This window comes from Oncorhynchus clarkii, chromosome 8, assembly GCF_045791955.1.
Source record: "Oncorhynchus clarkii lewisi isolate Uvic-CL-2024 chromosome 8, UVic_Ocla_1.0, whole genome shotgun sequence".
In the NCBI taxonomy this organism is placed as follows: domain Eukaryota; kingdom Metazoa; phylum Chordata; class Actinopteri; order Salmoniformes; family Salmonidae; genus Oncorhynchus; species Oncorhynchus clarkii.
In genome coordinates, this window is record NC_092154.1 from 13,628,029 (window position 1) to 13,655,134 (window position 27,106).

The 27,106-nt window shown below is 44.5% G+C and overlaps 2 protein-coding genes across 3 annotated transcripts; one reads left to right on the forward strand and one right to left on the reverse strand.

The window, feature by feature from the left end:
* Positions 1-1,425: 1,425 nt before the first annotated feature.
* Positions 1,426-3,907, reverse strand: LOC139414974 (churchill domain containing 1). Its single transcript, XM_071162656.1, has 4 exons — positions 3,677-3,907; positions 3,324-3,459; positions 3,041-3,111; positions 1,426-2,691 (listed from the first exon to the last, which is right to left on the reverse strand). The coding sequence occupies exons 1-4, from the start codon at positions 3,713-3,715 to the stop codon at positions 2,599-2,601; spliced, it is 339 nt and encodes a 112-aa protein (XP_071018757.1). The 5' UTR covers positions 3,716-3,907; the 3' UTR covers positions 1,426-2,598.
* A 16-nt stretch (positions 3,908-3,923) lies between these two features.
* Positions 3,924-27,106, forward strand: LOC139414973 (zinc finger protein 106b). Of its 2 annotated transcripts, XM_071162654.1 has the most exons (20): positions 3,924-4,043; positions 4,541-4,626; positions 4,904-4,965; positions 5,459-5,659; positions 6,761-8,275; positions 8,564-8,930; positions 9,052-9,121; positions 10,765-10,919; positions 11,108-12,114; positions 12,361-12,410; positions 12,639-12,781; positions 14,632-14,766; positions 17,549-17,665; positions 17,948-18,139; positions 18,626-18,688; positions 18,847-18,966; positions 24,109-24,180; positions 24,364-24,435; positions 24,524-24,670; positions 25,096-27,106. In XM_071162654.1, exons 2-20 carry the CDS (start codon positions 4,543-4,545, stop codon positions 25,150-25,152), a joined length of 4,629 nt encoding a protein of 1,542 aa, XP_071018755.1. In that variant the 5' UTR covers positions 3,924-4,043; positions 4,541-4,542; the 3' UTR covers positions 25,153-27,106. The 2 variants fall into 2 exon arrangements, with proteins under 2 accessions (XP_071018755.1, XP_071018756.1); XM_071162655.1 differs by lacking the exon at positions 6,761-8,275 and having other exon boundaries at positions 3,925-4,043.

Here is a 27,106-nt window from a genome sequence, read left to right on the forward strand (position 1 = left end):
GCAAAATTATTCAGCCCCTTTACTTTCAGTGCAGCAAACTCTCTCCAGAAGTTCAGTGAGGATCTCTGAATGATCCAATGTTGACCTAAATGGCTAATGATGATAAATACAATCCACCTGTGTGTAATCAAGTCTCCGTATAAATGCACCTGCACTGTGATAGTCTCAGAGGTCCGTCAAAAGCAGAGAGCATCATGAAGAACAAGGAACACACCAGGCAGGTCCGAGATACTGTTGTGAAGAAGTTTAAAGCCGGATTTGGATACAAAAAGATTTCCCAAGCTTTAAACATCCCAAGGAGCACTGTGCAAGCGATAATATTGAAGTGGAAGGAGTATCAGACCACTGCAAATCTACCAAGACCTGGCCGTCCCTCTAAACTTTCAGCTCATACAAGGAGAAGACTGATCAGAGATGCAGCCAAGAGGCCCATGATCACTCTGGATGAACTGCAGAGATCTACAGCTGAGGTGGGAGACTCTGTCCATAGGACAACAATCAGTCGTATATTGCACAAATCTGGCCTTTATGGAAGAGTGGCAAGAAAGCCATTTCTTAAAGATATCCATAAAAAGTGTCGTTTAAAGTTTGCCACAAGCCACCTGGGAGACACACCAAACATGTGGAAGAAGGTGCTCTGGTCAGATGAAACCAAAATTGAACTTTTTGGCAACAATGCAAAACGTTATGTTTGGCGTAAAAGCAACACAGCTCATCACCCTGAACACACCATCCCCACTGTCAAACATGGTGGTGGCAGCATCATGGTTTGGGCCTGCTTTTCTTCAGCAGGGACAGGGAAGATGGTTAAAATTGATGGGAGGATGGAGCCAAATACAGGACCATTCTGGAAGAAAACCTGATGGAGTCTGCAAAAGACCTGAGACTGGGACGGAGATTTGTCTTCCAACAAGACAATGATTCAAAACATAAAGCAAAATCTACAATGGAATGGTTCAAAAATAAACATATCCAGGTGTTAGAATGGCCAAGTCAAAGTCCAGACCTGAATCCAATCGAGAATCTGTGGAAAGAACTGAAAACTGCTGTTCACAAATGCTCTCCATCCAACCTCACTGAGCTCGAGCTGTTTTGCAAGGAGGAATGGGAAAAAATTTCAGTCTCTCGATGTGCAAAACTGATAGAGACATACCCCAAGCGACTTACAGCTGTAATCGCAGCAAAAGGTGGCGCTACAAAGTATTAACTTAAGGGGGCTGAATAATTTTGCACGCCCAATTTTTCAGTTTTTGATTTGTTAAAAAAGTTTGAAATATCCAATAAATGTCGTTCCACTTCATGATTGTGTCCCACTTGTTGTTGATTCTTCACAAAAAAAATACAGTTTTATATCTTTATGTTTGAAGCCTGAAATGTGGCAAAAGGTCGCAAAGTTCAAGGGGGCCGAACACTTTCGCAAGGCACTGTATGAAAGAATAGATTTTCAAAATAGTAGACTACCTACACGTTGTCTTTATTACGCTATGATGCAACCAACAAATGCGTACAGTGTCAAGTTCCATTGCCCCCCCCCCCCCCCCCCAACATACAAACATTTGTTTTACTTAATATTTAAACAACAATACTGTCAAATCTATTTAAACAGACATGTGATCTGTAACAGTTATTTATCCTTAACAGCAGTCTAACTAGGGTTCCAAGCCCTAAAAAATAACCCTCACCTAAGCCCTGTCAAGAAACAACCCTTATCCCCAACCTAGACCCTATACAGAAACAACCCTTATCCCCAACCTAGACCCTATACAGAAACAACCCCTAGTCCCCAACCTAGACCCTATACAGAAACAACCACTAGTCCCCAACCTAGACCCTATCAAGAAACAACCCTTATCCCCAACCTAGACCCTATACAGAAACAACCACTAGTCCCCAACCTAGACCCTGTCCAGAAACAACCCCTAGCCCCCAACATAGGCCCTATACAGAAACAACCCTTAGCCCCAACCTAGACCCTATACAGACACAACCACTAGTCCCCAACCTAGACCCTGTCCAGAAACAACCCCTAGCCCCCAACATAGGCCCTATACAGAAACAACCCTTAGCCCCCAAACCTTCAATAAACTTAATGTAGATCCTTAGGTATATGTGATATGGTAGTAGCTTCTTCTTGCGCTCTGATAAGCCAAGATGAATCTCTAATAGTGCTTATGGGGTGGGGGTTGGGGTTGTTACTGAGTGAACTAGGCCCTAAATCTAATTCTAGCAAAATTGGACAGTATATACATCTGTGGTCAATGAAGAGTAGCATGTACTATACTATGTAGTCTTTGCTTACCCTTAATGCTGATGAAAAGTCTATGTTAAAGAAGACTGGTATTATTCCTTCAATTTGATGAATATAGGACTTGCCATCTTAGACAAGCTCTGTGTTCTATAAGTGAAATGTTATGTCTGGGCAGAGCCATATAGAGATGCATGGCTATATGGCTTTGAGAAGTGATATGTGTTCTAGAATACCTGGTCTATTTTCTAGAATGCTAATAGTCCATCTCTTTCATGGGACTTCTGGTCCATGTTGAGCTTGCAGTTCTTGATTGTTTACATCTGGTCATCTCAGTCTGTCATTGTACTCTTCTAGAAGAGAGGGGCGGTTTGCCTGGGATCATCTGGCAGCACACTGATGGAGTCCTCCGCCTTCCCACACAGCATGCACAACATTGTGTACTCCTGGAGTGGATAGAGGCCCATGACGTTACCGTCAGGAGAGAAATCACAGAGAATAGTCAATGCAGTTATGAGGTATTTAACATTGTGACACCCACCTTGGACCAACATAATTTTTTAAATAGTTTCTTTCACATAATGGTATGGAAGTCTTCAGCCCTTTTCACACCATTGTGCCGACCTGAACCTTACTGTGCTAGCTCGGATATATTCTCTATTATTACTCTGGTGGATGTGTAACCATGCCAGCACAGTACAACTTGCCTTGGTTCGGCTTGGCTCAGTAGCGTGAACAGGGTACTATTGCACTGTTATTCAGTGAGTATTTAACCTTCAAAGGAGAAGTCTTTACCTGATAATCGTCCACCACAGAGAAGGTATACTCATGCCTGGCTACGACGTGGTCACAGTTTTTACACACATCTGCCAGGTAGTAAAGAAAGGCCACTTGTAAGATGAAAAACATCTCCAGCACAGCCACGCACACACACACCTTTCTCAGGACCATGTTCATTAGACACAAAACAGAAGAAACTGGGAGATACTATCCGAAATTGTCCAATTAGAAATGCTTGTTTTGTTTGCTGTTGCAAAAACGTTTGACCCGAAACATCACTGGAACAACATTGACTCACGATCATAGGTGACTATCTCCTCTCCATCCTCATCCTCTGTGGCCTTGTTGCTGATCAACACAAAGTCCCTCTGGTGACAGTTGGCACAGCCCAGGTAGTTCATCAGGTAGGAGCCATTCTCCAAACATGTGTTCCCCTGACAACCAGAGATGAAGGTATTTTACAGTTGACAAACAATTATCTAAGTTAGATTCCATATTCAGTTTGACAGAAAGATCCTCTTCAACGTAAAATTGATACAAGCAGTCATCATAAAATACAGAGTTATATACGGTTACTAGGTGACTACTACTGCAAATATGTTTACACTAGATTCTCAGTTTTGGTCCGATTTTTTAACCAGACTCACTCACCCTGTCGGGGTACTCTTTCTGCACACAACCATTACACATTTTACTCCTTTTCAAAAAGCCAGCAATAGACACAGTAAAACGGGTAGTAATCTCTAACTATATGACGTGACTCGTTTTCTCACAACAGTAAATTATTATATTTCAATTCTCAATAAAAAAGGTTTTCTTCACTGAAGCTACTTCCGCAATGACAGGCTATTCTTAACTTCCGGGAATATAACTAGAGGATGCATCTGATTGGCTCTTCGGGCCAACTATGACGAGGTGGATCAGCAGCGGTCGGGTGTTTTGTGGACCACCAGCATGGCGATCAAATTGGCCATGTGAGATTTGCTGAGTACAATAATATATCAACAAACTCTAGGAGGTAAGTATGGTTTCTACACTGCAATGTATGTTTCTACACAATTCATAAACTAACATGTCTGTGGTCCTGGTATCTTGAGAATGTTTTGGAAACGTGTTTGTCATATTTTGCAAACGAAGCTAGCTAGCTAGCCAACCAACCAACCTCTAACGTTAGCTATCTAAACATTGACAAACGGACAGTAGTAATACAATGCTAAAAAGAGCTAGCTAGCGAACAATATAATCCATTGTTTGCATCTACCTGTTTGTAAATTAAATTGTAAGTGAGTGTGTATTGGATAGGTTGATTGTCATGACACACCATCTCACAGACACTCAAATATTATATTGTTGGCTCCAGGTGGTAAGAAATTGCACGGTAGGCAGTGATTCATAACTCCAAAGACGAGGAAATCTTTACGTTGTAAAAAGCCTTGTCTTTGGAGTTTTAAATCAAGGTAGTTACGTTTGAAACTGTCATTAGCTCCTTAGCTGCATATCATTTTCCCTTTCCAGAGATGACACCGACTAAGAAGACCCCAAGCGTGAAGGTGGAGGTGTCTTGCTATTGTATATTATGTCGCAAGGTCTACCTGAAAAATGTAAGATCAATCTTATTATTGGTATTTTATTTCCCAGAACAGAGCACATTTCAACTGGATTACTTGTACAGTGTTAGACAGTATTTTATAGATGATAACCAATTATAATTGTCCATACAATATTGGTTACTGTGTCAGATACTGTGATTTGGTTTAGCGATTCCAGGCTGAAGCCAATTGCATGCTGTTGATTGGCATTTTTCACTATTGCCATGTCTTGAGAGATGTTATTCAAGTTCAGATTTTTTTTAAAATTCTTCTCCTAACTATCCTACAGGACGCGCACAAGCACATGCAGAGCATGCTACACCACCGAGAGCTTGAGAATGTGAAGGGCAGGTGAGATTCAATTCCCAACCATACAGGTCTTTTGTGAACTGAATAACCTATCTTAATGCAGACATGTCTGTAATAATTAGTACCACGTCCCTACAAAAAATTATGCTTTCAAGTGTAAAGACTGACTCTATTACTTGGTAGTGGTTAGTTCCACACACCGTCTAATTTCCATTTCTAGACCTGATATTACGTTAATATGCATTATGTTTTAATTGTAATATCAATTGTTCTTCCTGTTGTGAGAACATTTTTCCACTCAGGGCACGATTGGGAACGAAATCCTGGTCTCAATTGGGCTGCCCCGAGTAACTAAAAGTTCATAAATAAATAATCACTATTAGAGAAATAAGCATGACAAGGACTAGATAAATATGCATGACCAGGACTAGAGAAATAAATGTGGCCATTTAACAAACATTTGAAAGCATGGCCAGGACTAGAGAAATAAGCATGGCCATGACTAGAGAAATATGCCACCCCTCCTCTTCCCCAGGGATTGTAGGCACTGGTGCAAAGTGTGCAAAGTGTCCTCTCAAGGTTTGACTGAGTACGCCGAGCACATCTCCACCCAGTCGCACGGAGACAAGATCAAGAACCCGCCACGGAAGACTAAGCCTATGTATGTGGAACAAGACCTCGACGCAGAGCTGCTCTCCAAAGTCAGGGAAAGGAACAAAGAACTGCATAAGATGGAGTGAGTTCCATGTTTATTACATTGTCTCTTCATTTTAAACAACAGGAGACCTGAGAGTACTTGGTAAAATGTAAATTGTTGTGCCAGTTGAAAAAATTATTACAGCTTCCTTGATATAAAGCAGCTACATACACTGCATTGTCTTTGTCGTACAAGACATGAGATACTAGAGTTTGCTTAGCGAAGAAGCCATTATTTTAGGGATGTGCATATTTCCTTTCAAGACAATTCCAAATTTATCTTGATACATGGGATATGATACATTTCAGTTTAAAGGATTCTGTGCGATTCGTTTGATTAAAGGAATGAATCGATGCCATTCGATAGGATTACGATTCGTTGAACTAACATTTGTTGCACTAACACATACATTTTCCATTCTAAATGAAAATCTAGAGCTCATGAGCTGGTCCTCTCGCTGTGTGTGTGTGTGTGTGTTTTAAGGATATGACTAGGGATGCAAATTTTGGTCCATTGTTGTTGAATAAACAACCCCCATTAACCGGTTAAGAAAGGGTTGAATACTTTTATACCGGTAAAACACCATTTTCAACAGCACACTTGATTAAAAAAATAACCTAGCAAATGACATTGGATGTTACTCAACTAATAAAGCACAATGTTGCGCAAGCCATTGAACAAACATTTGAATGCTGAAGGTGACATGCATGATCAGGAATAGGCCTACCTCTTGTTGGTCAGCGCGCGAAGCTGAGCACTGTTTGACTATGCTTCTGATATTGCTTTGGGTTGATGCCAAATGACTAGTAGATCAATGACTGTCAACACAATTACTTGCTTAGTTCGACAATGAAGGAGAGGACACAGTTGTCACAAAATAGGAAGTATTTTTGGAAGGTAAAAATAAAGTAATTTGAGCAACCCAAAAATTATGAACCTGTGATTCGTAATGTTTGAATCGATGTTCTGACCGATGCATGCTACATTTGGATCGCCTTGGGTCCATGCTACATTTGGATCGGTTTGGGCCCTGCGGGCCAACGCACTAATTTCTTATAAATTTGAACCAGGAACCGATGCCTTTTGTTAAATCCCTACTGGCTTCATTTTGAACGTCATTCCGTTTGTCTTCCAACATAGGAAAAAGAAAAAGAGGAAGAAAAAGAAACTAAATCTAAAAATGGAAGCGCTACAAGACCCGGAAAAGCAGAAACCTCCCATGCGGAAATTTACAAAGAAGCCAAAGGGACAAGCACTGAAATGGATACCGCAAGTAGCTAAACTAAAATCGAAAACACCCAAAAAACTTTCCAAAGAGAAGAAACCCCAGCAGAAGACATCACAGCCACTCAGTGGTAAGCTGGTACAAAACAAGGAGAACCGGCTCGCCTGTAAACTCAAGTCTCTGCCCCCCAGTCAGCCAGCCACACCACAGGGGCAGAGTGGAGCTCAGCCTCCCTGGCCAGAATTTAGGGGACCCCCAGGTGGAACATGCCACCCCTATAGTGAACAACACACCCAGTCTACATTGTCCCAGCCCCATCAAGTTGGCAGTGATGACAATCCTCCAATTTCTGGCAGTCCTGACATCCAGAGCCTGGGCACTAGTGTCAGAGGAAGGGGCTTCAAAGCTAGCAGGCCCAACACATTTCATAAGAGCCTTAGAGGAGCCGGAGTAAATCCTGTGACGCTACCACCAGGCCAGCTGAGGTGGCCTAAAACCAGCCAGTTGGGTTACGAATTCTATGGGCAGGCACCCAGAAAGACCCAGGATATGGACTTCACTAGTGATCACCTACCTCCAAAAGGAGCAATCATCTTCAGCCCAGGGGAGAGACTCTCTGGTAGTACCACTGCCCCCGTCTCTACCTCCAGCTCAGGTCCCTCTGGTCAGGGTGACAGCGACAAGGGGCGGATACGGAGCGTGGACGTCACTGTGATGCTACGTCAGGTCCGGAGAGCCCTGGGGGTGAGGGAGCCCCCAAGAGCCTCTTCCGTCACCCCGACTCTCACCACAATTCGAGGCCATTGCAGGGGGGCAGAGGTCGAGGCCGAGGAGGGCCTAACCAGAAGGACACAGAGGACCAAGCGCGGAGAGGCAGCCACACTTCCCAACTCCAGCTCCCCAGTCAGCCAGTTCAAAAGTCTCTCCTCCAAAACCTCCACCACCACCTCCCTGCAGTCCTCACATGTTAGCACTACCAGATCTGTGGCTTCAAGTGAAACTTGGCCTCTCCCTGGCAACCAAGCTAAACGAAGATCAACCCGATACCCCAAGGTAGAGGAAACCAGTAACTCACAACTGACCAAGGAAGGTGAGGGATTGGCTTCAGACACATACGGTCCGGTTAGCAGCCAAACCAATCCTCAGGAAGGTTCAACTGTGCCCCGATTGAGCACCCTTCCACGACCTACCTCTCTGAAGAGGGACTTGACCCGACATATCAGCAAACCCGGAGCCCACGAGCCTAACCTGAATGCAGCTCGCCGGATACGGAAGGGCGAGGGAGAGAAGGAGACGGGGACAGGGGCAGGGCTCAAACCCACACTGAAGAAGCTGCTCAGTTCCGCGGGGTCACAGAGGAAGGTCAACTGGAGGGAGATGTATCAGGAGGCCAACCGGAAGAAGCAGGAGAAAGTCAAAGGCATGCCCAGGTGAGGGAGGGCAGCACTTAGGACTGGTTTACTAAACCCAGGTTATGTCTTGTCTTGGACAAAAACATACTTTCAATGGATATTCTTCATTTAGAATGGATGGTTTTTAGTCCATGACCAGGAAAGCAATTATATTATTCTGGACAACTGTGTATTTTTTTTTAACAATGCCGTTTAAGACTAAGATAAGATCAAACTGTCTCTTTTGACTGTTGCTCTGGGAGCATGCATCTGTGTTACTCACTACAATATTATCTGTAATTGGAAGGTAATGGTTTCATGTTGCAGGTTTGGCATTGAACTGGTGAACCCCCTCTCTGACCCAGAGGGCCTGGCCCTGGACGAAGACGAGGACCTCCCCCTAACAGAGGGCTTCCAATGGGAGTCTGGTTTCCCCGACGGAGCCCCGCCCCCTGCAGCCCTACCCACTCCCTCTCTCCCACAGGCAATGCCTGCTAGTGATGTCATCAGAGAGCAACCGTCAGAGGCTCGGACGCTGGGATCGGAGCAGCCTAGCACTGTGCTGCGGGATAGCAGGTCACCCCGAGCCCCTCAGTCTTTATGTGTGAAGACTGAACCAGAGCAGTACAGGGAGGCAGGAGTGGACAGTGAGCAGAGACAGTTGAATACAAAGAGGAAAAAGAAGCGGAAAGTGGTAAGGGGAGGAGTTATTAGACAATCAGGCTGCTACTTTTCCTGCTTCTTTCAAGTCTATTGATGTTAACAAATGTGCCAGCTAGTGTTCACCCTTCTCTTTTCCTCTGTCTTTGTCTCAGGATAGTGACTTGTTAGACACCTCTGGTGTGGATCAGAGTGGGAAAAAGCAAAAGATTAAGTCAAACAGCGGTAAGTTGTCACTTAAAATTTGTGGTACCCTCCTTCCTGAAATATGCCCATATTGTTACTTCTGTGTCTACATTATAATCGGTTCTACCCCGTGTTACCATAAAGAATGAGCCCGGTATTGTCACTGGACCTATTGTAAAGAGCATGGGTAGTAATTGCATAGCTTTAGATTCTATCCCTGTAACCCCACTGAACTTAATGATTTTTCGTCATAAATTCAGCCAATTTGACGACCGCACATAGACCAAATACCCATTTGCGTTATCTCCAACTCTGGCTGCTTTCAGGAGTGCTTGCTGTTGCTCACTAGTCAGTGAAAAAAATGTCTGAACAGCTGCACTTACCCCGGAATGAGCCGGGGGGGCAGAGGGCTCAGGCACCACCCATGGCCAAATGAGCCGGGGGGGCAGAGGGCTCAGGCACCACCCATGGCCAAATGAGCCGCATTGGGAACAAGGTTCGGGGGTTTTCCCTGCCAAATTTATTTGTCAGATTTACCTCTCGGCTTGCTTGTATTGTTGTTACTCGGGTCCATTACCGGTGCCTTGGGTATGGGTAGCCATGACTACAAGCACTGCAAAGTGAGCGGAATTAGATTAATTGTTCTATCTCCGCCCATGTGGAGGGTTGGTCCACCGTCCCTGCAATAGCAGTTTTGGCTCCGCTCAAACCAAGTTTTGGCACAGCTCAAACCAAGTTTATTCAATCCACTGAGTGCTTCAGCTGCAAACACAACATACAAGTCACACAAGCACACATTTATACCTTTCGAGTAGGCGGAGTCATCTTGCATGTCTTAAGACGGTCCTTCTCTGTTGTTAGTCAGAAACACAGTAGGCTCCTCTTACTGGTATTGTCAGGACCCTCGTGGAAGTGTGTGAGAGAGAGGACTGTAATCAGATTGTCTTTAGGCTGGTTCCGCAGCAACTGGCCTGCCTTATTAAGAACTGAAACTAGACTGTTGCCCTTTGCCTCCCTCCTCAGAAACATTTATATTCAACAATAGCATGTTTGAGCAGAATATTAACTTTCTGCTCTTCCCCTTTTTCCTCACTTTAACGTTCCATACACAAAGTTCCTCTTTGCCCTTCCTTGACCCCCAACATATACATTTCTTATCTAAAGTAATCGCCAAGTTCTGGTATGTTTAACATGAATAAGTATATTTCAAGCTAGAATCCAACGGTTTATAACTTTGCAATAGAGAGATGTCAACGTTTTTTTCTTCGCTCCATGTTCCATATCACTGTTGTAACTCATTTCCATAGTCAGTCGGTGTGATCACAATTCTGTGAGTGCATCTCAATAGTCCAAAGTGTCTTTCTTTCCTTGTCTCCCCTCCTTTACCTGCACTGTGAAATAACCGGGAAGGGGAAAGACACTCCCCAGTATTGTTGAACCGGGAAGGGGAAAGACACTCCCCAGTAGGGTTGAACCGGGAAGGGGAAAGACACTCCCCAGTATTGTTGAACCGGGAAGGGGAAAGACACTCCCCAGTATATTGCTTTGACATGTCCTGTGTTTTCCAGTCTTTACTGATGAAGGAGATGAGACTGGTGAAGACCCCCACATTAGACTATTGAGGTTCACACTTTGTCTGTGTGGTCGTTACATCCAGATTTACTCCATTCCCTGTTCTGTAGAGAATGTCCAGGTGGACCAGCTGCTAGCTGTGTCTCTGATGGAGGAGGAGCTGAGCGGTTCCCTACAGAGCCTAGACACCTCCCTGATCCAGGCCCGCAACACCCTGCAGGTCGCCTACACAGAGGTGCAGCGCCTCCTACTGGTCAAACAGCAGGTACTACGCCCGGGATGCTCACTACATCTACCTGGGTTGTGATCAGTAGGGATGAAAGGGAAGGAAACGGAGGTTCTACCTGGATTTTTATTAAGATACACATAGGAACGACCCTGAACACGACCCTGGTATAGAGGATGAATAGATGAAGTGTGGCATCGGTTTCACTTTTGTTGTCTGTTTTGCAGGTTACCACAGAGATTAACGGTCTCCGAGCCAAGCGTATTGAGATCCTGCAGGGGATGCAAGGGGCAGTGGCAGCAGCTACGGTGCCTACCCAACACCCCTCACTCCTTCCTCTGTCCAACCTCCGTATCCCCTCCCCCACTGGGCCCACCTCTGCGGCACCCATGTCGCCCTATCCCAATCTGACCCAGGCTTACCACTCCACCCCCTCTGCCATACCCATCCTAAACCCCACCCCCTCCACCTCAGTGAGCCTGCCTGTCAAAAAAGAGCCTGCCTCTCTCAACAGCCAGTCTCGTGCCACCCCCTCGCGCAGTCCTGTCATTTCCTATCCCCTCGTGAACCCTCGCTCCACCACCCCTGTCCTCGTTCCCTCACCTCTACCCATCCCCATATCCGCCAAACCCCCTTCCACCACAGTGACCCTTCCTGCAACTACACCACCTGCTGTTGCGACACTCGGCCAGCAGAGGGTGGTGGGTAGCTCCACCTCACTGTCTACCAGCACCAAGCAGCTGAGGGGAAGGCAAAAGAAGCAGAGCAACGAGAAGGCCAACAGGAGGACCAAGTCAAAGCAGGAAGACGTTCAAGACCAGAGTTCAACGGCCAGTTCCACCACCAGTGACTCGGAGGACTGGGAGGACCAAGAGGACCAAGAGGGGCTCACCCTCACCTCTGTCCACCTCACACAGGGGCGGAAAGACCCTCTATTGGGGCAGGAGAAGGACGGGGGTAAAGGGGGTGACGAAGGAGACAGCGACTGCTACGTCGAGACAGTCACTGTAGAGCGCCAGCTGAGATCCAACATGGACGTCGTCGCCATCGATGACTCGGACGTCGAGGAGGAGCCGGAGGCCATTGTTCCACACACCCCAGCTCCTGCACAGCTCCCCTCCACCTCTCCTGCCCCACCTAGGTCTGTGTGTGTGGAGGTGAACTCTAGCGGTACCCAGACAGTCAGGGTTAAGGAGGACCAGAAGGACATCAAACTGAAGGACACCAGCTACGGGTTAGTCTCTTTACTGTACATTTACCATAAAGGAATAAACAATATCTCAAGGACCTAGGTATCAATAACAGTAATGGAAGCTAAATTGTTTGGTAATTGCTAGATCAGTGTATCCAGGCGTTATAGTGTTTCCAGGCGTTATGTTATCAGAGTATCAACCCACATTGTTGCATTAGAATCCTCTTTTGAATGCAATGCCCCCACACCCCCCCTAATGTGAAATACCTGTGGTTTCTGTTTCCTCAGCAAAATTAAGTTACCCCCTGTAACTGTGAAAGAGAAACATAGTCCCCCAAGTGAGTTACCTGCTTCATATGTCCACTTCCACCATTTTTTGGGCTGAAATGAAAATGTGTCAATTAGTCATAAACATTGAATGTTAATACCGCACAGCGTGAGTGTATTATATGTCTTTCTGTTTGTAAGCCAGTCTACACAGTGTATGAGTTTCTGTCTGTTCCAAAACTAGTGTTTGTGATATGGCTCCGTTTCCTGGTTTTGACCCTCTATCTCTCCCCCCTCAGAGTGTGCCGATGTGGCTGAGGAGCAGGAGCCGTCTCTGGGGAGCTTCGAGGGCCACACTGGCACCGTCCATGACCTCCAGATCCACGGGGGCTTCCTGTATACATGTTCAGGGGATAACACAGCACGAGCATATTGCCTATTGGTGCGTATATGACAGGGGTCTTACACATTTCTTGCCCAGGGACCCCCTTGCAGGCAATTAAGACCCCCCCTGACAACCGGTGACCCAGAGACCCCTGTTATACGTTAGCAAAATTTCACGTCTTGTCATCTCAGGTGATTGATAACGGCAAGGAGAAGTAATCAACATTTTAAAATTAATAGATTTGGTAGATTGTTTTTCAATGTTTTGACCTACCCACATTGTAATTGCAGGAAGTCTGAACTCTAACATGGCTTATTAGCTAGAAAGGTAACTCAAAACACATGTTTGCTAAAACAAAGGTTTGCCATATGTTGGTACAAAGTTTGGACACCTAACTCAAGGGTTTTTCTTTATTTGTACTGTTTTCTACGTTGTAGAATAATGGTGCGACTTCAAAACTATGAAATAACATATATGGAATCATGCAGTAACCAAAAAAGTGTTAAACAAATACAAATGTATTTGAGATTCTTCAAAGTAACCACACTTTGCCTTGATGACAGCTTTGAACACTCTTGGCATTCTCTCAACCAGCTTCACCTGGAATGCTTTTCCAACAGTCTTGAAGGAGTTCCCACACATGCTGGCTGCTTTTCCTTCACTCTGCGGTCCCAAACCAACTCAATTGGGATGAGGTCGGGTGACTGAGGAGGCTAGGTCATCTGATGCAGCATTCTTGATCAAATAGACTTTACACAGCCTGGAGTTGTGTTGGGTCATGTCCTGTTGAAAAATAAATGATAGACCAACTAAGCGCAAACCAGATGGGATGGCGTATCACTACAGAATGCTGTGGTAGCCATGCTGGTTAAGTGTGCCTTAAATTTTTAATAAATCACTGACAGCGTCACCAGCAAAGCATCCTCACACCACCTCATCCATGCTTTACGGTGAGAACCACACATATGCTGAGATTATCCGTTCACCTACTCTTGAGTCTCACAAAGACATGGCGGTTGGAACCAAAAATCTCAAATTTGGACTCATCAGACCAAAGGACAGATTTCCACCGATTTCCAATGGACATTCCATTGTTCGCGTTTCTTGGCCCAAGCAAGTCTCTTCTTATTGATGTCCTTTAGTGGTGGTTACTTTGCTGCAATTCGACCATGAAGGCCTGATTCCCACAGTCTCCACTGAACAGTTGATGTTGAGATGTGTCTGTTACTTGAACTCTGTGAAGCATTTATTTGGGCTGCAATTTCTGAGGCTGGTAACTCTAATGAATGTATCCTCTGCAGCAGAGGTAACTGGGTCTTCCTTTCCTCTGGCTGTCCTAATGAGAGCCAGTTTCATCATAGCGCTTGATGGTTTTTGCGACTGCACTTGAAGAAACTTTAAAAGTTATTGAAATGTTCTGGATTGACTGACCTTCATGTCTTAAAGTAATGATGGACTGTCATTTCTCTTTGCTTATTTAAGCTGTTCTTGCCATTATATGGACTTGGTCTTTTACCAAATAGGTCTATCTTCTGTATACCACCCTTACCTTGTCACAACACAACTGATTGGCTCAAACTCATTAAGATGGAAAGAAATTCCACAAATGAACTTTTAACAAGGCACACCTGTTAATTGAAATGCATTCCAGGTGACTTCCTCATGAAACTGGTTGAGAGAATGCTAAGAGTGTAAAAAGCTGTCATCAAGGCAAAGGGTGGCTACTTTGAAGAATCTCAAATATAAAATATATTTTGATTTAACACTTTTTTTTGTTTACAACATGATTCCATATGTGTTATTTCATAGTTTTGATGTCTTCTATTATTCTACAATATAAATTTGATTTGACTAGCAGGCAGGCTTACAATGCTGAGATACTGTACTTTTGTCCCTGGGGTGTTCAGAGCAAAGCGTGCCAAGCTGTGTTTGAGGGCCACACCAACAAGATCAACTGCCTGCTGGTGTCATCTCTGCCCGGCCTGCCAGCACGTCTCTACACCGGCTCCAGTGACCTCACCATCCGCTGCTTCAGCATCAAGGTACCACACCCCTTTCATCACACAGTGCCTTCAGAAAGTATTCACACTCCTTGACCTTTTCCACATTTTTGTTGTGTTACAGCCTGAATTTGAAATTGATTAGGTTTAGATATTTTCGGTCGCTGGCCTATCCACAATGCCCCATAATGTCAAAGTGGAATAATATTTTTCACATTTTTTTTACCATTTAATAAAAAATGAAAGCTGAAATGTTTTGTCTCGCACTGTGTGCAATAATAGTGTTTAACATGTTTTTTTTTTATGACAACCTCATCTCTGCACCCACACGCATACAATTATCAGTCGAACAGTGAATTTCAAACAAAGATTCAACCACAAAGACCAGGGAGGTTTTCCAATGACTCGCAAAGAAGGGCACCTATTGGTAGATGGGTAGAGCATTTTAAAAGCAGACATTGAATATCCCTTTGAGCATGGGGAAGTTTTTAATTACACTTTGGATGGTGTATCAATAAACATACAATCGTCCTTCCTAATGATTTCACCAAGAGGCCAATGGTGACTTTAAAACTTTTAGAGCGTTTTAATGGCTGCAATAGGTAGTTGACTGGTCGATTGTTTGGTCGATAGGCTGTTGGTTGACCGAGATTTCTTTAGTTGAGCAGTCGCAATGTTTATTTTTTGTGTTGTATAAGACACCTGTCTGATTCGCGCCTGTCTCAGTGGACTAGTCCATTGTGGAGGCCACGGGGATGGCATAGTCCATCACTAAGACATGTTGTACTAAAATTGTATGTGAGTTATATTATGTAAAAAATAATGGTGCCACACAAATAAATCAAATGTTCTTTCTCCCGTGTTGTCCGCGGTTCTGAAACATGATCTTCAGTGCCCTGTAGAATTGGCACCTTTCCCTATGTTGCTATGTGCATAATAGCAAATTGTTTATTTTACATGTATTTAACTAGGCAAGTCAGTTAACCCTTCTGGGATATGTGGGACGCTAGCGTATCCAAAAAAGGCTTTTTAAAAATTGTTACGGCAGACTGATATTACTTATTTATTGAGTGTTTACTCTTTTCCAAACAGACAGAAAAGGTATATTGTAATTTAACAGCACCAGTTTGTCACACTTAATATGCACACAACTCTTATAGCCTATAGCCTCCTTTTTCTTGTTGTTACAATTATTATTATTATTATTATGATGATGATGAGCTTTGTAATAAGTAATGCCGTTTTCATTAGTAGGCTTAGTATAGCAGCCTTGTATAACCACCGTCGATCTGTAGGCCTCAGAGAGCATCTTGTTTAGTCTTTAATACCGTAACTTACTTAGGCCTATATTTCAGTATATAGGCTACTGGATCATTTGTTAATTCCATCACACAGCGAGACATTCACGTTTTGAAATACAGTCAAGCATTTTTAGTTTAAAAATTAAATAACCAAAGGGAGCGTTGAATAATTAGCCTAAACAAAAGTAAAACGCAATTCACTAATCCATGCAGCTGTTTTTAGTCTGCTGTAATAAAGGCTTTATATATATTATAAACATGTTTTTGTTATGACTCTCTTGTACACTTAGTGTTTACACTGTTCCAAATTGTCAGAAGAAATAATATTGTAATCTAACAGCAACAGCTTGGGACACTACTCACACAACGCCTGTTTCCTATACCCTCCATCTCCAGTCATTTCCACAACCAAGTCAAATATATCCCACAGATCTGTCTTCCCTTTGTTTTCCTGAGCAACCAGTAAACATTCTCCCGTTTTCAAGTGTTTTTTTCACGTCCTCCGCATCCATTTTGCTGTCACGTGTTTGTTTTTTGGTGTTTGTTTATCGATGTGATAATGATATGCTATAGGTCAGGCCCTATTGGTCGCATGCCATGCGTATTTGTTTCACGTAAAGAGAGCAAGGTTTGAGGGAATAGGGAATGTTTTTCCTGAACAAATGAGGGATTATGGTAACAACTTTTAATTCAGAAACGAGTAAGAAACTAAATGGCTGAAATTGTTGCAGCTTCAGCACAGAGAGAGCAATTAACACTTGCTGTGGTGCCTTCACTGCAGTAGGGAGGAGAGCGAGACAACGTGCGCCAATCACACAGGCACTCGCTATAAAAATGTTTTAGTCTGACCATCAGGCTCTTTCTTTAGTCATTTGTGTCTTAATTATTTAATCAAAATATGTGCTTAAAGCATCAGACAAGCTCAGTGCATATGTAGTTGGTTTTATTCAAACACATAAGGTGTCTGTCTATATATGGAAAATAAGTTTCAACATTCCCCCCCCGGGGGACAGCCCTAGTGATAGGAGAAAACAGGATGGATCAACAACATTGTAGTTACTACACAATACTAACCTAATTGACAGTGGGAAGAAGGAAGTATGTACAGAATAAAAACATACCCAGAAAGACGGGTATGCTTCTTCAAAGTTTTGACTCGGGGGAAGGGGGGGTCATTTAAATTTGATATTTCTGGTCACTTTGTCATTATGATGTATTGTGTGTAGATGGGTTATCTTTTGATTTGAGAATTATCTTCCTATACATCACCTCCCCTCTCCCTACTGTATATCTCTGGTCCTCATCTTCCTATACATCTCCTCCCCTCTCCCTACTGTATATCTCTGGTCATCATCTTCCTATACATCACCTCCCCTCTCCCTACTGTATCTATTGTCCTCATCTTCCTATACATCACCTACCCTCTCTCTACTGTATATCTATTGTCCTCATCTTCCTATACATCACCTCCCCTCTCTCTACTGTATATCTATTGTCCTCATCTTCCTCCTTTCCCTCTTCAGTCAAAGAAGTGCCTTGAGCAGATCTCTCTGTCCGACCGGGTGCTGTGTCTGCACATTCACTGGAACATCCTGTACGTAGGCCTGGCAAATGGATCTGTGGTCAGCTTTGAGGTCAAGGTGAGTGTGTCTAAGCCTGGAGTCCAGGTCCTGAAATCATAAAGCATCTCAGAGTAGGTGTGCTGATCTGGGATCAGGTCCCCCTTATCCATATGATTTTATTCTCTCTCCATTACGATCAAAAAGGCACAACCGATCCTAGATCGGCACTCCTTCTCTGAGACGCTTTGATTGGTCCTCTATTCAACATGGTAGTTCCTAGTTATAGCTTGGATCAGAATATGATACAAACAGTTGTTCTCTTCCTCTTCTCCTTCCTCTCCCTCCCTCTCTCCCCTGCAGACCCAGAGGCAGCTGGATGTGTTTGAGTGCCACGGCCCACGGGGGGTGAGCTGCCTGGGCACGTCCCAGGAGGGTGCGCGGCGGGTGCTGCTAGTGGGCTCTTACGACAGCACCATCAGCGTACGTGACGCCAAGAGTGGTCTGCTGCTGCGCTCACTGCAGGGCCACACTAAGACCGTCCTCTGTATGAAGGTGAGGAGTCGGGTAGTTGATATGATCTAAAATAGAAATCTTATCGTGTCACCATTGGGTCCAGGGTCAGGGGTCAATTCCATTTGAATTCAGTCAATTGTGGAGTCAACCCCGACCTTTTACCGAGAACACATTTCCCTCTTAGACCATATGGACAGGAGGGACCTGATCCCGGGTCAGCATTCCTACGCTGATCCCGGGTCAGCATTCCTACGCTGATCCCGGGTCAGCATTCCTACGCTGATCCCGGGTCAGCATTCCTACGCTGATCCCGGGTCAGCATTCCTACGCTGACACGGCATATTTCAGGGTTTGTTCTCCTGTAGTGTTCTGAATGTGATGCAATCAGTGTTTTATTCTCATTTTGGACACTAGAGTTAACACTTGGCATGTTAATGTAACGGTAATTTGTTGGTGGTCTTGAACGGACAACTCTGACTCTGCCTGTCAGGTATGATCATTCTTTCCCCATTTGTCTGATGTCAGGTGGTGAATGACCTGGTCTTCAGCGGCTCCAGTGATACGTCTGTCCACGCCCACAACATCCACGTGAGTGTCTAACCCCTCCCATCACTTTCCTTTTTCACATAATCATCATAACACGTTCATTCCCGTATGACGGAACAATCTGTGGATGTAGTTGATATTTGATTTCAGTCTTTTTGGTTGACATCTTCCTCGCTCCCTCTGTGTCTGTCCATGCGTAGACGGGTGAGCTGGTCCGTATCTATAAGGGTCACAGCCACGCAGTCACAGCGTTAGCCATCTTGGGGAAGGTCATGGTGACAGCCTGCCTGGACAAGTTGGTGCGTGTCTACGAGTTACAGGTGGGTCTGCCTCATCCTACTCTCCTTCAATGGCTTTATCCACTCACTCAGATTACCAGCTTATCTGTTGCTCTCTCCGTCTGTCTGTCTCGCTCTCTTTCTCAATTCCATTCAATATGCTTTATTGGTACATATTGCCAAAGCTTACTTTGGATATTTACAATATGAAAATAATAAGAATCTAAATTGTCAACGGGACAACAGTAACCACAATAACCAAGGGTCAAAATAACCATACAATAACAATAATAATAAGCATGCAGTAGAGAACATGTGTAGGTTGATTGGTCTGTCAGACACTGTCCCTCAACTTATGGCAGGCAGCAATGTAGTGCGCTGCCAACCCACAGCTCTCTGCGTCCTCCCCCAACAGGACAGGTTGCCTACTCTCATCAGAGAGGTCTTTGAAATCTTGAATAAGGGTTTCAAATTTGGGGAAATGACACTATCTAATTGTTTTATATTTTTGATGTTTTGTCAGGAAATGCAGCTCTGTTCTGCTGTGGTGCAGTGGTTGCAAAGCCTTTCCTTTACAGGGAGCTAAGTATTCCTGTGTCTACCCTTCTCAATGGCAAGGCTGTGCTCCCTGAGCCTGTACTTTGTCAAGGTTTTTCTAAGGTTTTGATCAGTAACCATGGTCAAATAGTTAGCAACGGTGTACTGTCAATTTAGGGCCAGATAGCACTGCATTTTGCTTTGTGTTTGTGTTTCCCATTAAGCTATGTAGTTTTGATTGTGTTGTAATTTGTTTTATTAGAACAGGTTTGTGAACACAACCCCAGGACCAGCTGGATTTGATTAAAAATGAATGTTTTTAACCTTTTATTTAACAAGGTAGGCTAGTTGAGAACAAGTTCTCATTTAAAACTGCGACCTGGCCAAGATAAAGGAAAGCAATGCAACACAAACAACAACAACAGTGTTACACATGGAATCAACAAACATACAGTCAATAATACAATACAAAGTCTATATACAGTGTGTGTAAATGAGGTAGAATAACGGAGGTAAGGCAATGAAAATAGGCCATAGTGGTGAAATAATTGCAATATAGCAATTAAACACTGGAGTGATAGATGTGCAGAAGATGAGTGTGCAAGTAGAGATACTGGGGTGTAAAGGAGCAAAATAACAGTATGGGGATGAGGTAGTTGGATGGGCTAATAACAGGTGGGCTATGTACAGGTGCAGTGATCTATGAGCTGCTCTGACAGCTGGTGCTTAAAGCTAGTGAGGGAGATAGGAGTCTCCAGCTTCAGTGATTTTTGCAGTTCGTTCCAGTCATTGGCAACAGAGAACTGGAAGGAAAGGCGGCCAAAGGAGGAATTGGCTTTGGGAGTGAACAGTGAAATATACCTGCTGGAGTGCGTGCTACGGGTGGGTGCTGCTATGGTGACCAGTGAGCTGAGATAAATCGGGGCTTTACCTAGCAAAGACTTATAGATGACCTGGAGCCAGTGGGTTTGGCAACGAATATGAAGAGAGGGCCAGCCAGCGAGAGCATACAGGTCGCAATGGTGGGTAGTACATGGGGCTTTGGTGACAAAACGGATGACCGCATCCAATTTGCTAAGTAGAGTGTTGGGGGCTATTTTGTAAATGACATTGCCGAAGTCAAGGGTCGTAGGATAGTCAGTTTTACGAGGGTTTGTTTGGCAGCATGAGTGAAGGATGCTTTGTTGTGAAATAGGAAGCTGATTCTAGATTTCATTTTAGATCGGAGATGCTTAATGAGTCTGGAAGGAGAGTTTACAGTCTAACCAGACACCTAGGTATTTATAGTTGTCCACATATTCTAAGTCAGAACTGTCCAGAGTAGTGATGCTAGGCGGGCGGGAAGTTGTGGGCAACGATCGGTTGAAGACCATGCATTTAGTTTTTCTTGCATTTAAGAGCAATTGGAGGCCACGGAAGGAGAGTTGTATGGCATTGAAGCTCGTTTGGAGGTTAGTTAACACAGTGTCCAAAGAAGGGCCAGAAGTATACAGAATGGTGTTGTCTGCGTAGAGATGGATCAGAGAATCACCAGCAGCAAGAGTGACATCATTGATGTATACAGAGAAAAGAGTCGGCCCTAGAATTGAACCCTGTGGCACCCCCATAGACTGCCAGAGGTCCGGACAACAGGCCCTCCGATTTGACACACTGAACTCTGTCTGAGAAGTAGTTGGTGAACCAGGCGAGGCAGTCATTTGAGAAACCAAGGCTGTTGAGTCTGCCGATAAGAATGCGGTGATTGACAGAGTGGAAAGCCTTGTCCAGGTCGATGAATACAGCTGCACAGTATTGTCTCTTATCGATGGCGGTTATGATATCGTTTAGGACCTTGAGCGTGGCTGAGGTGCACCCATGACCAGCTCGGAAGCCAGATTGCGTAGCGGAGAAGGTACGGTGGGATTCGAAATGGTCTGTGATCTGTTTGTTAACTTGGCATTCAAAGACTTTAGAAAGGCAGGGCAGGATGGATATAAGTCTGTAGCAGTTTGGGTCTAGAGTGTCTCCCCATTTGAAGAGGGGGATGACAGCGGCAGCTTTCCAATCTTTGGGGAACTCAGACAATACGAAAGAGGTTGAACAGGCTAGTATTAGGGGTTGCAACAATTTTGGCAGATCATTTTAGAAAGAGAGGGTAAAGATTGTCTAACCCGGCTGATTTGTAGGGGTCCAGATTTTGCAGCTCTTTCAGAACATCAGCTATCTAAATTTGGGTGAAGGAGAAATGGGGTAGGCATGGGCAAGTTGCTGTGGGGGGTGCAGGGCTGTTGACCGGGGTAGGGATAGCCAGGTGGAAAGCTTGGCCAGCTGTAGAAAAATGCTTATTGAAATTCTGAATTATTGCGTATTTATCGGTGGTGACACTGTTTCCTAGCCTCAGTGTAGTGGGCAGCTGGGAGGAGGTGCCCTTATTCTCCATGGACTTTAGTGTCCCAGAACTTTTGGGAGTTTGTGCTACAGGATGAAAATTTCTGTTTGAAAAAGCTAGCCTTTGCTTTCCTAACTGCCTGTGTATATTGGTTCCTGACTTCCCTGAAAAGTTGCATATCTCAGGGGCTATTCGATGCTACTGTATTACGCCACAGGATGTTTTTTTGTGCTGGTCAAGGGCAGTCAGGTCTGGAGTGTACCAAGGGCTATATCTGTTCCTGGTTCTACATTTTTTGAATGGGGCATGCTTATTTAAGATGGTGAGGAAAGTACTTTTTAAAGACTAACCAGGCATCTTCTACTGACGGAATGAGGTCAATGTCCTTCCAGGATGCCAGGTCAATTAGAAAGGCCTGCTCGCAGATGTGTTTTAGGGAGCGTTTGACAGTAATGAGGGGTGGTCGTTTGACCGCAGACCCATTACGGACGCAGGCAGTGATCGCTGAGATCCAGGTTGAAGACGGCAGAGGTGTATTTGGAGGGCAGGTTGGTTAGGATGATATCTATGAGGGTGCCTGTGTTTACGGATTTGGGGTTGTATCTGGTAGGTTCATTGATAATTTGTGTGAGATTGAGGGCATCAAGTTTAGATTGTAGGATGGCCGGGGTGTTAAGCATGTCCCAGTTTAGGTCACCTAGCAGCACGAGCTCTGAAGAAATGGGGGAAATCAATTCACATACGGTGTCCAGGGCACAGCTGGGGCAGAAGGTTTTGGATGAGGGGACTGTTTTCTATGCTCAACTCTTGACATTGCAGGGCTTGGTAATGATATGAGAGGCGGTCACTGTATTTTAGATGTTTCTAAAACTTAATTGCTCTTTTTTGAGTTTTTATTGTTAGTGGATATTGGCCTAATTCTGCCCTGCATGCATTGTTTGTAGTTTTCCTCTGGACATGTAGGAAAATCTTACAGAACTCTGCATACAGGGTTTCAATGGGGTGTTTGTCCATTTGGTGAAATCTTGTTTTGCAAGAGTACCCCACACCTCACTGCCATAAAGTGCAATTGGTTCAATGACACATTTGATTAGTTTTAGCCAAATTGTAATAGGTGTTTTCAATTTGAATTTGTTTTTTAATAGCGTAGAATGTCCTGTGTACTTTCTCTCAGTTCATTCACTGCCTCATTAAGGTGTCCAGTTGAGCTTATTTTTAAACCTATGTAATTGTAGTGTGTGCAGTACTCTATATATTTTGTACCAATTGAGAACTTTGGTCTAGTTCCCTGAGATCTGGATCTTCTCTGGAAAATCATTATTTGAGTCTTTTTGAAGTTTACTGCCAGGGCCCAGGTCTGTCAGTACTGCTCTAGCAGGTTCTGCTGTAGGCCATGTGCTGTAGGGGACAGCAGGCACAGGTCATCTGCGAAGAGTAGGCATTTAACCTCTGAATTGTGGAGACTAACACCAGGGGCTGAGGATTTTTCTAGAATAGTGGCCAATTCTCTCTCGGTCTGCCTCAGTCTGTCTCTCTCGGTCTGCCTCAGTCTGTCTCTCTCGGTCTGCCTCAGTCTGTCTCTCTCGGTCTGCCTCAGTCTGTCTCTCTCGGTCTCCGTCTGTCTCTCTCGGTCTCCGTCTGTCTCTCTCGGTCTCCGTCTGTCTCTCTCGGTCTCCGTCTGTCTCTCTCGGTCTCCGTCTGTCTCTCTCGGTCTCCGTCTGTCTGTCTCTCTCGGTCTCAGTCTGTCTGTCTCTCTCGGTCTCAGTCTGTCCGTCTCGCTCGGTCTCAGTCTGTCCGTCTCGCTCGGTCTCAGTCTGTCCGTCTCGCTCGGTCTCAGTCTGTCCGTCTCGCTCGGTCTCAGTCTGTCCGTCTCGCTCGGTCTCAGTCTGTCCGTCTCGCTCGGTCTCAGTCTGTCCGTCTCGCTCGGTCTCAGTCTGTCCGTCTCGCTCGGTCTCAGTCTGTCCGTCTCGCTCGGTCTCAGTCTGTCCGTCTCTCTCGGTCTCAGTCTGTCCGTCTCGCTCGGTCTCAGCCTGGCCGTCTCGCTCGGTCTCAGCCTGGCCGTCCGCCTCGCTTTCGCTCTCTCTCCCCTCTGTGTCTCTGAAACAAATCATACTTGATTTTAAAGTGCAACACACTTAATAAAAGAACAGACACACAATATAAGATGGTGAACCATCTCTGTCCTGCGATCCTCTCTTTCTGTCTCTCTCTCCTCCCTCACTCAACCCCTCTCTCCGTCTCTCTCTCCTCCCTCCCTCAACCCTTCTTTCTCTCCACAGTCCCACGACCGGCTGCAGGTGTACGGGGGCCACCATGACATGGTGATGTGTATGGCCATCCATAAGAGCGTGGTAAGTGAGCTTGTTTAGTCAGCCCAGAAGCCAACCCTCCTGCCTGTGGGCCTAGAGGCAATATGAACAACATCTACATTCAGTACATTGGAAAGGGGACTACTGTGAATGCATTGTACAGTTGATAGAATTTACAAAATTGAAAAGAGAAGTTGTGGACAATAAACTACTCTTCTCTTCTAGATCTACACAGGCTGCTACGACGGGACCGTCCAGGCCGTGAAACTCAACTTGATGCAAAACTACCGCTGCTGGGTAAGAGAAACACGCTAGGATTTACCTTCAGAATATTTCCTATCGTTTTGTCTGACAGGTCATTTTCTGACTTGACCTTTGTGTGCAGTGGCACGGTTGCTCGCTGATCTTTGGCATGGGGGAGCACCTCCTGCAGCACCTGCTCACCGACCACAGCAACCCGCACCTGCAGACCTTCAGGTGTCGCTGGAGGAACTGCGACGCCGCCTTTGCCACGCAAGACTCCTCCCACCTGGTAAGAGACAGGCAGACAGGTTTGTAGACAGACAGGTTGACTAATGGACAAAGACAGACAGTAGCTGCTTGGTTTACCTGAATTTCGAGACTCCTCCCAGCTGGTAAGAGACAGGCAGACAGTTTTGTAGACAGGCTGACTGACGGACAAAGACAGACAGTAGCTGCTTGGTTTACCTGAATTTCGAGACTCCTCCCACCTGGTTAGAGACAGGCAGACAGGTTTGTAGACAGACAGGTTGACTGATGGACAAAGACAAACAGTCAACCTGTCTGTCTACAAGACTGTCTGCCTGAATTACAGATCTTGTTATTACAGATGATTATTCTGTCAGAAATGCAGAATTTGAGAGCTCTTTGCATATAAGGAAGAGATCGGGGTTATTGTCAGTGTTTCAATACCTTGTCTCCCCCTTGTCTCTACAGGACCTGCCTAGCCACATGCAGACACATGTAGAGATGGACAGCAAGCTGAAAACATGACAGTAGAGAAGACATGCTGTTTCCCCAGTTCTTACTTCTGCGGATGTGTGGTGCTGAGTTGACACATCTCTCACCATTAGAATCAATGGCTCCATACATGGAGCTAGGCTGGAATTCTGGCATTCATTCTTCTTGGATAGTAGGAGTTGGGACCCCATTCAGTAGGCAAATGTTGAGGAGGGAAGGAGATAGAACTGAACTGTTTTCTTGTTCAGAGTCATTTCTCACTTTGTTCATCCTTTAACCCCCTGCTCTTCCCTGGTAAGAGGACACCAGTACGACTAAAGGTTGTGACATGTTTTTAATGGACCTTGGTTTACAACAGGGATCATCAACTAGATTAAGCCATGGCATGATTTTTCATGAGCGGATTAACATAATTACAAATCATTTGTTGACTGCAAATTGACCGCAAGAAGCCCAAACAAATATATTTGACTAAAACATAATTTCAAACCTGGCATATGTTTGTATATGATCACATATATCTCTGTATTATGCCTGGGAATATTGTGGTACAGATTTCCAAAATTAAAACTTGGGAGCTGATTGGCTGGTGTTATAACAGTCTTATGGTCAACAATTTAAAATAGTAATTTTCAGAACTTGGATGGGCTAAATAAAATCAGTGGGCTGCTAGTTGGGGAACCCTGGATTACACCGTTCTACAAGGCTGTGGCTCAACGTCAGCAATTGTATTGGAACACTTGCTAAATGGCCCATACTGGACACACACACTAACACACAGCGTATAGATTATCACTGCATAACCACACTGTAACTGATCTGTTGACATGGGCTGGTCATACATAACTACTATACACAGTCTTGTGTAGGGACTTCTATTTCATACATACATTCACACATCTATGGCGCATGTACAGGTTACTGCCAAAGTAAAGGAAACACTTGAGGGAGGGATTCAAAGTATAGTGAAAGCAGGTGCTTCCACACAGGTGTAGTTCCTGAGTAAATTAAGCAATTAACATCCCATGGTGGTTATTTGGGCTGCCTAGGCTAGAAGAGTTCTGGGACTGAAATGGAGGTCTCAAAGGACCATAGGGGGTTTGAAGTGTCTCAGTCGCCAGATCTCAGCGCAATTTAACACTTATGGGAGATTCTGGAGTGGCGAGTGAGACAGCGTTTTCCACCACCGTCAACGAAACACCAAATGGTGGAATTTCTTGTGGAAGAATGGAGCATTCCTCCAATAGAGTTCCAGACACTTGTAGACTCTATGCCAAGGTGCATTGAAGATGTTCTGGCTCATAGTAGCCCAACCCCCTATTAAGATCATTTATGTTGGTGTCTCCTTTATGTTGGTAGTTACCTGTATGTATTGATATGCTGAGCGTGCACACACATGTACAGCAACAATAGGAACGTGTTTTATTAATTCAGAAAAATGTATATGATTTTATTCGGTTGGGAAGGATAATATTTCCCATTTCAGTGGTGTAAGAAAGACCAATGCTTCCTGTAAAAGCACGGACATAAGGATGATTGACACACTGTTTTTTTTTTTTATGGTTTTGGATTTGCTGTGATGTGAGACCAACTCCTAACACACACACGTCTGTTTAGACATGATTTGTCATGTTATTTTCCAGTCTGTATGGAAGGGGCTCACTATTAAAGCTGCAGTATGTCACTTTTTAGGCCACCTGACCAAATTCACATAGAAATGTGAGATCTGTCATTCTCATTGAAAGCAAGTTTTTAGAAGCAGATCTGTTCTATGTGCGCAATTTCTTTGCTTCCCATTAAATTCAGTTTTTGCGTCTTTTATTTTAGGTTTTGTACACCAGCTTCAAACATCTGAATGTACAATATTTTTGGTTATTGAAAAGATATTTCAGTGTTTTAAATCGTGCAATGATCCTCTACATCATACATGGCTTGTTTTGTCAAACTTTAATTAGGCCAACTATTAAAACATTTTACAACCAGGAAA

Coding starts and splice junctions, on each gene's coding strand:
- LOC139414974 (XM_071162656.1), bottom strand. CDS start 3,715: ATGTGTAATGGTTGTGTGCAGAAAGAGTACCCCGACAGG. Junction 3,112..3,323: donor GGAGATAGTCACCTATGATC/GTGAGTCAATGT, acceptor ACTACCTGGCAG/ATGTGTGTAAAAACTGTGAC. Junction 2,692..3,040: donor CTGTGGTGGACGATTATCAG/GTAAAGACTTCT, acceptor TATCCACTCCAG/GAGTACACAATGTTGTGCAT.
- LOC139414973 (XM_071162654.1), top strand. CDS start 4,543: ATGACACCGACTAAGAAGACCCCAAGCGTGAAGGTGGAGGTGTCTTGC. Junction 14,767..17,548: donor TCCGCTGCTTCAGCATCAAG/GTACCACACCCC, acceptor TTCCCTCTTCAG/TCAAAGAAGTGCCTTGAGCA. Junction 17,666..17,947: donor TGGTCAGCTTTGAGGTCAAG/GTGAGTGTGTCT, acceptor TCTCCCCTGCAG/ACCCAGAGGCAGCTGGATGT.